The 14,067-nt window shown below is 38.3% G+C and overlaps 1 protein-coding gene across 3 annotated transcripts in view; it reads left to right on the top strand.

Annotated features, from left to right (window-relative positions):
• LOC140141852 (uncharacterized) overlaps positions 1 to 13,281 on the top strand; it is a 625,910-nt gene extending 612,629 nt beyond the window's left edge. For all 3 annotated transcript variants that reach the window (XM_072163721.1, XM_072163722.1, XM_072163723.1), the window contains 2 exons: positions 8,087 to 8,209; positions 10,735 to 13,281. In XM_072163721.1, coding sequence (XP_072019822.1) covers positions 8,087 to 8,209; positions 10,735 to 10,958 — 347 coding nt within the window. In that variant the 3' untranslated portion in view covers positions 10,959 to 13,281. The remainder of the gene's footprint in view (positions 1 to 8,086; positions 8,210 to 10,734) is intronic.
• Positions 13,282 to 14,067: the final 786 nt, after the last annotated feature.

Below are 14,067 nucleotides of genomic sequence, written 5' to 3' on the forward strand. Positions count from 1 at the left end.
CCACCTATATCTTCAAGTTACAAGGGACGCCTAGGTAAGGCACTCTGTGAGGCACTCTGGTGCAGATTGACTCAGATCCACATTAGACTAGATTGGGATAATCCATTATCATTATACCCCTTATGAATGATGATCTTAATCTTCCATAGAAGGGGTGTAAATTTTACATATATACATACACCTCCCTCCCCCTCCCCCTCCATTTGAAATTCCCTCTCCCTGTTTGAAATATTAAGGTCATGTCTATCATAGGGGTATCTAGATTTTAACCAGAATAGCCCAAATTTGTAGTCCCTTTTTCATCAACAATTCGACCCTTCCACAAGTGACCGACTGCTCTGCCAAGAGAAAAAGACCCTTGGATGGGAACCGCTCCTCCCTCTGAATATAATTTCCATAGGCTTAGGAACCAGGGCTTGCGGGGGCTCAGCCCCCTCAATAATTTTGGTCTGGGGGCTCAGCCAGCGTTCGAAATAGGGCCGGTCAGCCGGCCATTGGCCTGTAACTTTTTGGATTGGCCGGTAACTTTTCTGACTGGCATCTCAGTTGCTGGTCCGGCTGACCGGAAACTTTTTAAGGTTACGCCTGGCTGGCCTGTAACTTTTTGAGGCATATTTCGAACACTGGGCTCAGCCCCCTAATAATTCCAGATGAAATAAAAAAATATGACTAGATACTGGTAAAAATGAGTGTTTTTGACCTATTTTTCGCAACATTTCCTGACGGTGGGCACTTCCCAGGATGGGTCACCAATTTTTTTGTTTAGTCAGCCCCCCCATGATGAAAATCTTCCTAAGCCAATTATTTCACTGTGAATGAGATGATATCAGGTAGACCAGATTTACATTGATGATATGTGTGATGCATTCAAACACAGATCTTTTTTTCCAGGATCTGTGATCTAAACAAGTGTCATTGATGTCCCATTAGGACAACACACTAAAATGTTGGCACAAGATACACCAGCAGGCTTTAGGACAGTTGTGCTTTGTGCTTGGAAGGCAAACTTCCTCCTTGTATTTAGAGGGGTTGGAGGGGGCCAAACCTCCCTCGTCCTCATACAAGCCACATTGGTGTTGTACATGAAATATGGTTAAGGGGCATAAAGTAACACTTATACAAAACTGGTATAAATCTAGATTCACAAGTTTTGTGTGAAACCCTCCCAACTTATCAAGTAGAAGCAGGTTTTACTTATAGTACACAGCGCTATGTTGAATGAAGGGGACGTCGTGCGATTTGTTTGTTAAAAGCAATTTCTCAATTGATTTCATTACATTGGAAGGTAAAGATTGAAATAAAACATGTTTTCATTTTTTTAAAGACCGTTTAGTGCCTAAAATCCAAGATGGCCGCCGTGATTGAAAATTTGCCATATTTTACTCATAAATTGCGCTTTAGTAGGATACAGAATGGAAGTCCCATTCTAGGGTTGAGTACAAGAAGTTTTGAAGGTGTTTCTTTATAGATTTGAGGACGCTGAATAAAATGAGAGGGGTCTGCACCATCGAAAAGTGTGGGGAACTCTTGGTAGAGGGCCTTTTTCAAAATGGCCGCCAAAAATCCCTTAAAATCACCATAACTTGGTCAGAGAAGCACCCAGCAGCACGATTCTGATGTCTATACCCATGTTTTCAGGGTCAAGGAATCCAATAGAGTCATTTACAACTGCCTTTAACCTATCATTCCAAGATGGCTGCCAAAATTTCAAAATGGCCGCCATTGAAAATTAATTTGGCTATATCTTGGGTGCAGAAAGTCCTAGAAGTATGATGCTGGTGTCTATACCCATGTTTACAGGGTCTAAAAATCCATTGGTATAATCTAAAACAGCACAGGACCTTAAATCCCAAGATGGCCACCAAAATTTAAAAATAACCACCACTAAAATGTAGAATTTAGCCTTTATCTTATCTTATCAGTGGTTTATACGGCCCTATCAGGGGTTTACGATCCTTACCTGGGGCTAAGATACCTTAACCTTAGCATAACGCAGTCTAAACCCCAGATAAGGTATCTAAACCCCGTAACCCCAGATTAAGGGACATAGATTCCAGATAAAGCAGTCCAAACCCCAAATAAGGGGTTTGTGTTGACGAAATACATCGCTGGATGAACAGCAATAAGTTGAAATTAAATCAATCCAAAACTGAATTCTTTATTGCCGCCTCTCAACATAATATGAACAGATTACAGGACACTGAAATCCACAATGGATCTGACATCATTCGCCCTCTAACACAGTAAAAAACCTGGGTGTTATTTTTGACTCTACCATGAACATGTCATCTCATATCACATCATTATGTCGCTCTATAAATTTCTCTCTTTGGAACATATCTCGTATAAGAAGATTCATCAACAGGGACACAACCAGCCATGCCATGCGAGCCCTTGTTCTGTCCAGATTAGACTATGCCAACTCACTCTTAATTGGATGCAACTCTAGCAACATCACCCGCCTTCAGAGATTGCAGAACAGGGCTGCTCGCATAATCTTCCAAGTTGCTCGCCGCCATTCTACAACTCCTCTTCTCGCTAGTCTTCATTGGCTCCCAGTTAAAGATAGAATCGCCTTCAAGACACTTTTGTACATTTTCAAGTCACTTAATGATCAGGCTCCTTCATACCTCACAGACTGCATTACCATATATGAATCAGGTAGGCCAGGTCTACGATCTGCTGCAGACACCACACGTCTTGCCATCCCTCGGAATCACCGGGTGGTTGGTGGTGGGGCTTTCAGCATTGCTGGTCCCAAACTTTGGAACAACTTGCCATCATCCATACGGTCATGTCCCACTGTCAGCAGTTTCAAGAGCCATCTTAAGACTCATTTGTTCACCTCATAAGATTTTTTGTTGTTGTTTTCCTCTTTTCTTTTTGTGTAAAGTGCTATGTTCATATTCCTTGAATTTGTAATAGCGCTATATAAGTGCTGGCATTATTATTATTATTAAGGTGCCTTAACCCTAAATAAGGAACATAAACCACAGATAAGGCATCTAAACCCCACGTAAGGTGCCTTAACTCTAGATAAGGATCGTTAACCCCCGATAAGGGTCGTAAACCCCAGATAAGGCACCTAAACTCCAGATAGGGCGCCTTAACCCCAGATAAGAGACGTAAACCCCAGATAAGGCAGTTTAAACCCCAGATAAGGCACCTTAACACCAGATAAGGAACGTAAACACCAGATAAGGCATCTAAATCCCACATAAGGCATCTAAATCCCAGATAAGGCGCCTTAACTTCAGATGAGGGACGTAAACCTAGGATAACACAGTCCAAACCCCAGATAAGGCATTTAAACCCCATAAGGCTCCAAATAAGGGATGTAAACCATAAGGGATGTAAAACCCCCCAAAAGGGATGTAAACCATACATAAAGGCAGTCTAAATCCCAGATCCATTCTTTAGGCATCTAAATCCAGATAAGGCGCCTTAACCCCTGATAAGGGGCGTAAACCCCAGATAAGGCAGCCTAAACTCCAGATAAGGCACCTTAACCCCAGATAAGAGATGTAAATATAGGATAATGCAGTCTAAACCCCAAATAAGCTGCCTTAACCACTGATAAGGGATGTTAACTGGGGATAACACAGTCTAGACCCCAGATAAGGCATCTAAACCCCAGATAAGGGACGTAAGCTCCAGATAAGGCAGTTTAAAAAACCCAAATACGGCACCTTAAACCCTAGATAAGAAACACAAACCCCATATAAGGCAGTCTAAATCCCAGATAAGGCATCTAAACCAAGATAAGGTGCCCTAACCCCAGATAAGGGACCTGAATCTAGGATAATGCAGTCTAAACCCCAGATAATGTGCCCTAACCCCAGATCAGGAACGTGGATCTAGGATAATGCAGTCTAAACCCCAGATAAGGTGCCCTAACCCCGATAAGGGACGTGAATCTTGGATAACGCAGTCTAAACCCCTAAACCCATTACACTGTTGTCAATGGCAAAATGGCTGATTTCGGGAGAAATTTTCTCAAATTTAGAACTCTCACCTGCTTTAATATAGTTAAACGCCACCAATATCAGGTGAAACTAGATGATTTAATGATCAAAAATGATCAAAAACTCAACATAGGTTGAAATGAGACTTTTCTTATTTAAATGCACTGAACCATAAACAAAATGGCATTGCACCCTCGAAGCTGAAAGATGCAATTAATTAGATAGGGCGCATATATATGCTAAAAGGTGTCATATAATGAGAAAAATATACCATTTCAAGCATCAAAACCCAAAATGTACTTTTTTGGCAATATAACTTGGTCAATTACAGTGATTTTAAACAGTCTTTTCAGATGCCACGCAAACAAATAGTTCATCATTTCCATGCATCGCCCAGGCCTATTAGTGGTGTATAACCATGCACTAGTGCCATGAGTAGGTACTGTATCTGATATGTCGTCCATCTTGGACCTGGCAAGGGGTCTGGTTATATAAAACATTGTGCTTTTGGTTTAAAGACATAATCACTTTGAAACGTGATCATAAAAACAAACTCATGCATTTATATACATTTAAGCAGTATATAAGCAGCCATATTGATCGCCATATTGAATAATAATCATAATTCTAGAATATTAAAGTTATCTTTGAGTGCATGACACAATGCTAGTTTAAGTGTTTGAAATTTAGATTTTGAGCATACTTTGAGAGCGGTATATGGCTTTTCTTTGCATTTGTCAGTCAGGTTTACAAGATTTTGGTGGCCATCTTGGATTTTACCACTTACCCTGAAATATTAAATCTTTCTTTGAGTGTCTGACACAAGGCTACATAGTTCCAATGTTTAAAATTTACGTTTTTAGCATATTTTGAGAGCGATATATAGCTTTTTTTGCATGTGTCAGTCAGTTTTATAGGATTTTTGCGGCTATCTTGGATTTTACCACTTACCCCGAATCTTTCTTTGAGTGTCTGACATAAGGCTACATAGTTCCAGTGTTTGAAATTTACATTTTTAGCATATTTTGAGAGCGATATATAGCTTTTTTTGCATGTGTCAGTCAGTTTTATAGGATTTTGGCGGCCATCTTGGATTTTACCACTTACCCCGAATCTTTCTTTGAGTGTCTGACATAAGGCTACATAGTTCCAGTGTTTGAAATTTACATTTTAGCATATTTTGAGAGCGATATATAGCTTTTTTTTGCATGTGTCAGTCAGTTTTATAGGATTTTAGCGGCCATCTTGGATTTTACTACTTAACCAGAAATATTAAATCTTTCTTTGAGTGTCTGACACAAGCCTACATAGTTCCAGTGTTTGAAATTTACATTTTTAGCATATTTTGAGAGTGATATATAGCTTTTTTGGCATATGTCAGTCAGTTTTATAGGATTTTAGCGGCCATCTTGGATTTTACCACTTCCCACGAAATAAAAAAAATGAAAACATCTTTTTCCCATTATTTACCCCACAAGAGACAAAATCAAGTGAAAGTTTGCTTTTAACACCGAAATCACACGACTCGACATAGTGCTGAGCACTATTATTCCAACAGCTGCAGTGAAAGTGCTTGGTTGTTCTGCATCATAAGTAATCCTGGTGATGCTTCATTGGCAGCTCTAGACTCCAGACCTATCATGCAAGAAATGACCAAATTTGTAGGAGGAAAAATCAGAATTGTATAACTAATATTGAGGACACACTGAACCAATACTAGGCATGTTTGTAATCATTTCAAAGCTTTCAACATGTAGATTTTTATATATGGTAATTAGAATGATCAACTTAGATATTTGGGGTTCTTCTTTCTTGGTATAATTTTGTTTATATGACAGTGCATGTCCGCATGGGCCGGGTTATAGTGCCTGAAATAAAAAGATACATACTTTAATGCCAGGATGTTTTATTCATGAATGATTGTGAAATATCATAAAGTAGCCCATTAATACAGAAAACCAGGGCAAGACAAAGGACTGCTGAACTGGGTCGAATGTGTCGGGGTGTGTGTGTGTCAAGACCTGCCAATGAGGACAAACATCCACAAAATAGCAGAGCAACCGAGGACGTCCATGGTTCTCCATACTTAACAGTGTGTTGCAAACAAAGTAAAATTGCATGTAATAACATGTCTCTATTGCTTGTGTAGGATCATGCCTCAGTTGGATAGTAAAAAGTCTGATGGGTCCACAGGTTGGCACTTTAACTTTGTGTGTGCAACGTCCTCAGTTAGATAGAAAAAATTTGTAAGTCCTCATTTGCAGGTGGGAAGGGGTGTGTGTGCGGGGGCAGACCATGTCTACTGCTGGTGTAGGGTCAAGTCCATGAGTGTAGGTGGGGGCAGACTATGTCTATTGCTGGTGTAGGGTCAAGTCCATGAGTATATGGGGGACAGACCATGTATCTATTGCTGGTTTAGGGTCAAGTCCATGAGTGTATGGGGGGGGGGGGGGGCAGACCATGTCTCTATTTCTGGTGTAGGGTCATGTCTCAGTTTGGATAGTAAAAAGATGGGTCCACAGGTTGGCACTTAGCTTTGGGTGTGCATTGTGCAAGGTCCACGATTAAATGGGGAAAAGTTGCAGGTCCTCGTTTGTAGGTCTTTCACAAGTGGGGTGTATTTTGTGATGTGTATGTAGGGTGTGTTGATAAACATGCACTGGTAAATGTGGACACATGAAAAATCCTGTGTCGGATCATTTTGCATTTTTTTAATCTGAATAGAATCTGGAATTGTAATATTGCTCCAATTAACTTACCACAGAAAGTGCAATATGCTTCACAGGTCATGAAATCACTACCCATCATTAATACTCTGCATGCTAGCCAAAGGCTTCAACATAAAAAGTCCCAAGTTTGAGATATTTTGTGAAAATATCAAGAGCTATCTTAACCATTAAACAATACTACTAGGCTTGTTTGTACTCATTTGAATGCATTTTTCATGCTGATTTCAAATATGATCATGAAAATTTACAATTCTGAAATTTTTTAATTTTTTAATTTTTTTTGTCGTCTGCAGTCCACATCCATTGCGGAGAGAGTTAAAGACTATTAGGCTATAAAAGAAACCTTTAAATTGTGCACTTTTTGGATGTGACCGACTTCTGTGAATGTGACACATAAACCATGCTCCTCTTAATACTCAAGTAGGGCATGGTAATTAATTAGTGACATTTGTTTCAAGTTAATCTCAGCATCTGAGGAAAATGAGAAGGTCTGTGCATCATCTGGAAAAATAATGACGCTTTGTGTGTCAGGTGATCCATGTGACGACCCATAAAGTGCAAGATGACAACAGTATTAATGATGAAGAAAATGAGTTGCAGCTTATAGGCTGAATCATTAGCTTATTTAATGTGCTGTGCATGGGGATATTTGTCATAATTAGGTTTTTAAGTATTTTTGAAGATTACAGACCAACCTCTTTTATCCGGCCGTGATGGGACCAAGCATTAGCTGGATAAGTGAAAAATTTGGATTAGTGAATTATGTGTAATTCTCCATTGAATGTTCAAAAGTGCAAGTGGTGAATTTGGGACAATAAAAACTGCTCAAATATGGGGTAATGATATACTGTTTGCAACATCAATGTAACATAACCCTAATGACCCAGTAGCTTTTGGGCGAGGAAGGAGGAAAGAATCAAGGAAGAAAGAAAGAAAGAAGAAGAGAAAACTTTTTCTCAGGTGGTGTTTTGACCCATACACTCCTCGCACATCTTGCCAAAGGAGTCTACCTTGCCCAGCCAAGATTTCTGTGCGGGCCATATGAATGTTTGCATGATGAAGCTATCGCATCACATGAGGTACCTGCATTTGCAGATGATTTGTGAATTGAGCTTTTTTGATGTTTGGTACAGTAGGGTTAAAAATAAGTTTTCCATTGACACAGCCAGATAATAATAGTAATGTACATTTCCTCACAATTGGCCCGTGTTGCACTAGATGGCAAATCAGTAAAGAAAATTGAAATTGAAAAAATGCATTATGGGAAGTGTGAGATATCTTCTCTTGCTTATCATTGATTGGAAAATGTTTCAATTTCACATCAGGTTCACAAGAATGATCACATTTTATGTCAAAATTCTAAAAATGTTCCTGTTTTCTTTTCTTTAACAGTCACAGATTTCAACCTTGCCGTGTTCTTTGAGTTGTTATTTGGTTTAGCTGAAAGCCTAAGCACCATGCATCTGAGGGATGAAGATCTTGCCATATTCTCTGCACTTTTACTTCTAGCATCAGGTGAGATATTACTTATTAAAGTGGCTAGTACATTTGCAGCTTGCAACAAGCTTGTTACAAGTTCATGACAAGCTTGAATAACAAGCTTGTTTTGAGTTCATGACAAGCTTGGATGAGTCTTGTACTGTAACTACAAGCATTAGATGAGCCTCACATGTAGCAAGTTCATGTTTAAGCTGCAACAAGCTCGTTATAAGTTCATGACAAGCTTGGTTGAGTCTTTGTACTTCAAGCATCAGGTGAGATAAGCTTTACAAGTGGCAGGTTTAAGTTCCAACAAGCTCGTTATGAGTTCATGACAAGCTTGGTAGACTCTTTGTACTTCAAGCATGTCGCTCATTCTACAAAATCCGGTGCCAATAGCCTTTTTTCCATTCTTTGGTCCACAAAAACTTTGTCGAGCATTTAGGGCATCAAATATGTTGTTTTTCTGGTAGAACTCAACGAGATCTACACGGACATATATAGTTTTCCATACTTTAAATGCTTTCTTCAGCCTGATTAACCCTTGCAAAGGCTCAAAATCGCTAAAAATGCGTTTCCACAGCTCAAGTGTCACATCTAACCCTGAATATTTTCTTTGAATAAATGCGATTTCTTTACATATTTGTTGTTTTTTAATTAGATAACGCACCATCATATTGTTTATCAACATTATTTTTTAGTGATTAAAATGTCTTTGTGTAATTCTAAAATAAATTGCACTTTCCACCAAAATGCTGTGAGCTACGTTACCCCTTTTTAACACGTTATTGGAAAGAAGTAAAACAGAGGTATCAATGTAATTTGCGGTTTTGAAAGGAAACACTCATAGGTTTTAAAATCACAGTAAAATCGTGATGCTGTAGCATTTTGGCATAGAAATGTTGTAAACATTGAAATTTCGACCGACCATGTTAAGATTGGTGAGCTACGTTACCAGGATTCTATAGTATGCACTTGTATTGCATGTACTTCCTAATAATATGTGAAAGCTACCAGTGGTCGAATTCCATTTATAGTAGAATTAACCGACATAACGTTCTAACGTTCGCAAATCACATTAAAAACATTAAAAACCAGTGAACTACGTTACTGTGAGCTACGTTACACACTCATTTAAGCATCTTCAAAACTTCTATGAAATGGTGAAATCTGTTTTACATTTCACTCAAGTGATCTTTAATTTGCTTTTTATGACCTTGGATTGAGTAAAACCAGCCCATTTTATAGTCGGTAACGTAGCTCACATTACATTGAGTTTTAGTGTTAAAAAACATCATGACTTCCTGAAAGAAAAATATGCAAGTGGTGTTGGCAATTTTTACATCTGAAAGTAGTGATACATTTACTTTTAAAAAACACAAAAAGCAGGTCTTTTTGAACAACTTTTATTTTTTCTATTTTTTTAGTGGATTGGCACCGGATTTTGTAGAATGAGCGATATAGTGAATGGCAAGTATAGGCTGCAACAAGCTCGTTATGAGTTCATGACAAGCTTGGTTGAGTCTTTGTACTTCAAGCATCATGTGAGATAAGCCTTACAAGTGGCACTGAAATATAAGCTGCAACAAGCTCATTATGAGTGAATGACAAGCGTGGTAGAGTCTTTGTACTTAAAGTATCATGTGAGATAAGCCTTACTTGTGGCAGGTATAAACTGCAACAAGCTTGTTATGAGTTCATGACAAGCTTGGTAGAGTCTTTGTACTTCAAGCATCATGTGAGATAAGCCTTACAAATGGCAGGTATAAGGTGCAACAAGTTTGTTATGTGTTCATGAGTCTTTGTACTACTAGAATCAGGAGAGCTTTTGTATACTTATTATACAGTCGTGATAAACTTGTGTGCTTCTTGATTCCTTTATATACTTCTACCATCAGGCAAGATTAGCCTTACTTACAAATTACTTACAAATTGACAAGCATATTTTGAAGCTTGCAGTGAGCTTGTTTTGAGCTCACAATGAGCTTGTGTGCGAGATTAGCCTTACTTAACAAAATGACCAAACATACTTGTTAATGCTCACAATGAGCTTGTCTGCACCTGTGCACTTCCAGCCACAGCCATTCTTCTGGCATATTCCAAATCCATGGTCAGTGGAAGTCTTGAGGCTATGCATATGTTTGCTAAGGAAAACAAACTCTATTTGTATGATCATTAAGCTTAGGCATATTCATAACTATGCTTGTAACCCATGCAATGGGCACCACCATGCCAAGATACCAAGTATGACCAAATCCTCTGCCTTTGCATTCAAATGTACAGAAAGACCCAGCCACTGTGCCGAAGGTCGCATTCTCTTTACAAACTGGTATGTCAGTGAAGTGCGCAGGTGGTTGCATGCTTATTTGTAAATTCACGTACATCTAAGCTTACTGGTGATAGGTACAGCATGTTATTCTGTCACAAATAATGGCTCAATTTGACAACATGACAGATTAAAGTATAATATCTGCATGTTCTAATCACTGAAACATTTACACCTTGTAATTTATAGAACCACTTCTTAATTGGATTATTTTTCATTTTTATTTGTTACCTAGATCATCAAGGTCTGAGACACAAGATGCAGGTGGAAGAGCTCCAAGAAAAGGTGCTGAATTGTTTTGCCTATATCCTAGCCCAAAATCATGTCCAGGAACCAGGCCTACTAGCCCAAGTCCTAATGTGTATGCCAACTCTGCGCACCATTAGCACGAGTTACCTAGAGCTTACGTCAACATCAAGTCCGACACAGCAGTGGGGTTCGTGGCCGCTGGAATTGTGACTAGGCCAGCAGGTGATGAGGGACTTGGGAGAACCGTCAATGCCGACAACGAGTACGCCATCTGTGATACAAAATATGCAGACAATTACGAGACTGCAGTCAGATGTACCTGTAGTACCTGATACAACTAGTTCCCGGTAGCCGGAAATAAGCCGGACTGCTCGCGGTTTGCATCAGGGGGCCGTTGTAATGCATATGAAGTTAGTCACAGACGGTAATCAGACTGTTGATAGATAGGCCTAGAATTAAACGTGCGTCTGATTGACTGATATGTATAAAATATACTTCAGTACTCAAAAAAGAACAACACATGGTGATAAAATGGTGCTTGAATTGTTTACCAATTGGACTCTGCACGTGAAATGGACGTCTTCTTTCGTTCCATCGCCAGACTGTCACTGAGCATGCACACAAGTATGTATGCTGCTTGACATGCGTGAATTCACAATGCTGACCAAACTGAACAGGCCAGCTCATCACTGGAGAAAACTATGTGTAAACAAGCACACATTATTATTTTGTTGCTGTTTGTACCAGCCAATCACAGACAATGCTGATATTTACACACTTGAAAATCACAAGTGTGAATTGACAAACCCACAAAAACTATTTTATTGTGTTTTGTTTTGTTTGTTTGTTTGTTCGTTGGCCTTGATTGATCCAACCAACCTCCTATGCCATTTAAGTGCAGCTGATGGTGATACGACAAAACTCTTGTGAATGTCTCTAGTATTGGACAGTGTTAACAAATTTCTATTAGTTCAAAAGTTCCTCTTTATTAAGAGTCTTTTTAGCCATTCTAATATGTAGTTATTATTATTTTATTTTCCTCTATTTTATTTTATTTTTTCCATATTTTTTTTATTCAAATTATAAAACCTGTTAGATTCACCTTTCCTATCATGTTTCCAATAGTTGCCATGTGCTGTGATAATGAATTTCTTTGCCAAATTTTGATTAATTTAAATTTATTACAAGCCCTGTAATTAGTTTATAGTAATTGGCCCATTTTTGGTCACCGAAAGTAGCTATGAATGTGAAAATGAAATGGAAAAAAGTCAGATTAGTTTGTATTGCAGCCAAAAGTTTTAAAGGAAAATTGTATTGCATTTTGAGAAGTATCATTGATTAAAAAGTGATAAAAGCATAAAGTTAGTAATGTAAATTTATTGGTGGCTTTGGCAAGACATTTCATTGTGTAACTTTGATCACTTATTGGTATGGTAATTAGTTGTTGTTGCTTGATGCAAGAAAAAAACCCCAGATTTTCAGGCTGTCTTCATATTGCGAGTGGCTTGCAAAGATTTCAAAAAAGGAGAACTGATGTGGATATACACTATATTGTATTGGCAAGGTTGGTGACCAATGTAAGTTGCACCCTGGCAATTTTTCACCAACGACCAAAATAGAATGGTATTAAGTGTCATATGGAAGGAATTTGCAGGGTTTGGAAAATGGTATTCTGCGCAAAGATTGTGATCAAGTACATAATTGCACACAACGATTATCATTCAGACTCCATTAGCAACATGGCTGCCTAGGTATGCATATATTCTCCTTTTGAATTCATTGGTGATCTGAATAACATGGGCATGTACTTGCTGAGAGTTGTTTAAGACCAATATGATAATGGTGTATTGGGCTATTCCAGATGAAAAACATACAGCACTTATGGATGGCATGGCGTGTAGATATTAAAGGAGTCACCCATTCAGGTAACCCCATTTGAAATTTACACTCCATGCATAAATGGCAGGGGGTATATGGATTTCAACTGCAATAGCGCATTGGATTTGTACAAATCTATATGCTCATCAAGCATTGCACCATGTAAGTACAAAAACCTTTCAGCAACAGCATATCCATGTTTCACAATAATCTGGGTTTAAGGCCACATGTAGTGTTGAGAGTGCCATCATACAATAAAAGGTTAACAAATATGTGATGTATTCCTGTAAAATCAGATGGAACTGTACATGATATCATAGGTTAGATACCTACATTGATGAAAAGAGTTGAACAGGTGTCCTGTACCTCATTGCAGTCCTCCTTGCCACGCTATCATACAAAAATAGTCTCATAGTCAATTACACAATTCACTAACTTCCATTCAACATTGATAATTAAAAATATGACCTCAAGTTGTTGAATATGAGTTTTTGTACCCAACACATGTAGAGGTCATTTGATGACTGTACAAGTATGTTGAGGTTAAAGAACTGTGTATTGACATATGAGCATGTAGAGATACTAGTGGAACCTAGGAATCACTCATATTTTAGTGGTACCTGTTGTAAGGGAGTGTTCATAAATACTTTGGTGGGGGGGGGGGGTTGGAAATGTTGGAACCTCCGGCATCAAAAGTTTTTAGATCCCCTCTAAAAAAGGGTGGATTTAAAAAATGAAACTATATGTTATTAATGCATTAGCTAAAAAATGACCATTTGGAATTATTCTTCATAAGAGTTACAGTGTTCCAAATTGTAAAGTGCACAAATTTTGTTGATTTGAAGCTTGAGAGTACACGATTGAATACTTAACATTCATGCGCATGGAGCGGGTAAAATGTTTACCCCATACTTTAAAAACCCTCAAATTCTTTTAATCCCCTATTAAGGACTGAATATTTTTTATCCCCTTTTTTAGGACCAACATTTTTTTGATCCCCCTATATTTTCCAATCCACCAAAGTATTTATGAACACTCCCTAAGTCGATATTTTCTTTCTTAAAAATAGGCAGAACCTGTGTGATATGTAGGTGTCCTGTGGCCCATTTCACCAAGACGTAAGATTGATCTCAAGAGTGCTTGAATAGATTTTACACCTAACTTACGATTGATTGCAAGTCTTTGTGAAAACAGGCTGATATCAGTTCTATCTGATAATACCCTGAATACATCACAAGTACTGCTCCTTCAATGTTAAAAGGTTTAAAGTAACAAGGTTCTTTTAGTAAGTGTTTTTTGGAGATGTGTTACAAATTTGTATGTGTTAGTTTAGTTGTATTGAAAGCATTTAAATGGTTAATCTGCCCAAAAGAATCAGGCCATAAGTGTTGCAAAGTTTTGTTTCATAATTGTCCTTTTCTCAATCAATATCTGCTCTCGA

The sequence above is a fragment of the Amphiura filiformis genome, chromosome 20, assembly GCF_039555335.1.
Source record: "Amphiura filiformis chromosome 20, Afil_fr2py, whole genome shotgun sequence".
In the NCBI taxonomy this organism is placed as follows: domain Eukaryota; kingdom Metazoa; phylum Echinodermata; class Ophiuroidea; order Amphilepidida; family Amphiuridae; genus Amphiura; species Amphiura filiformis.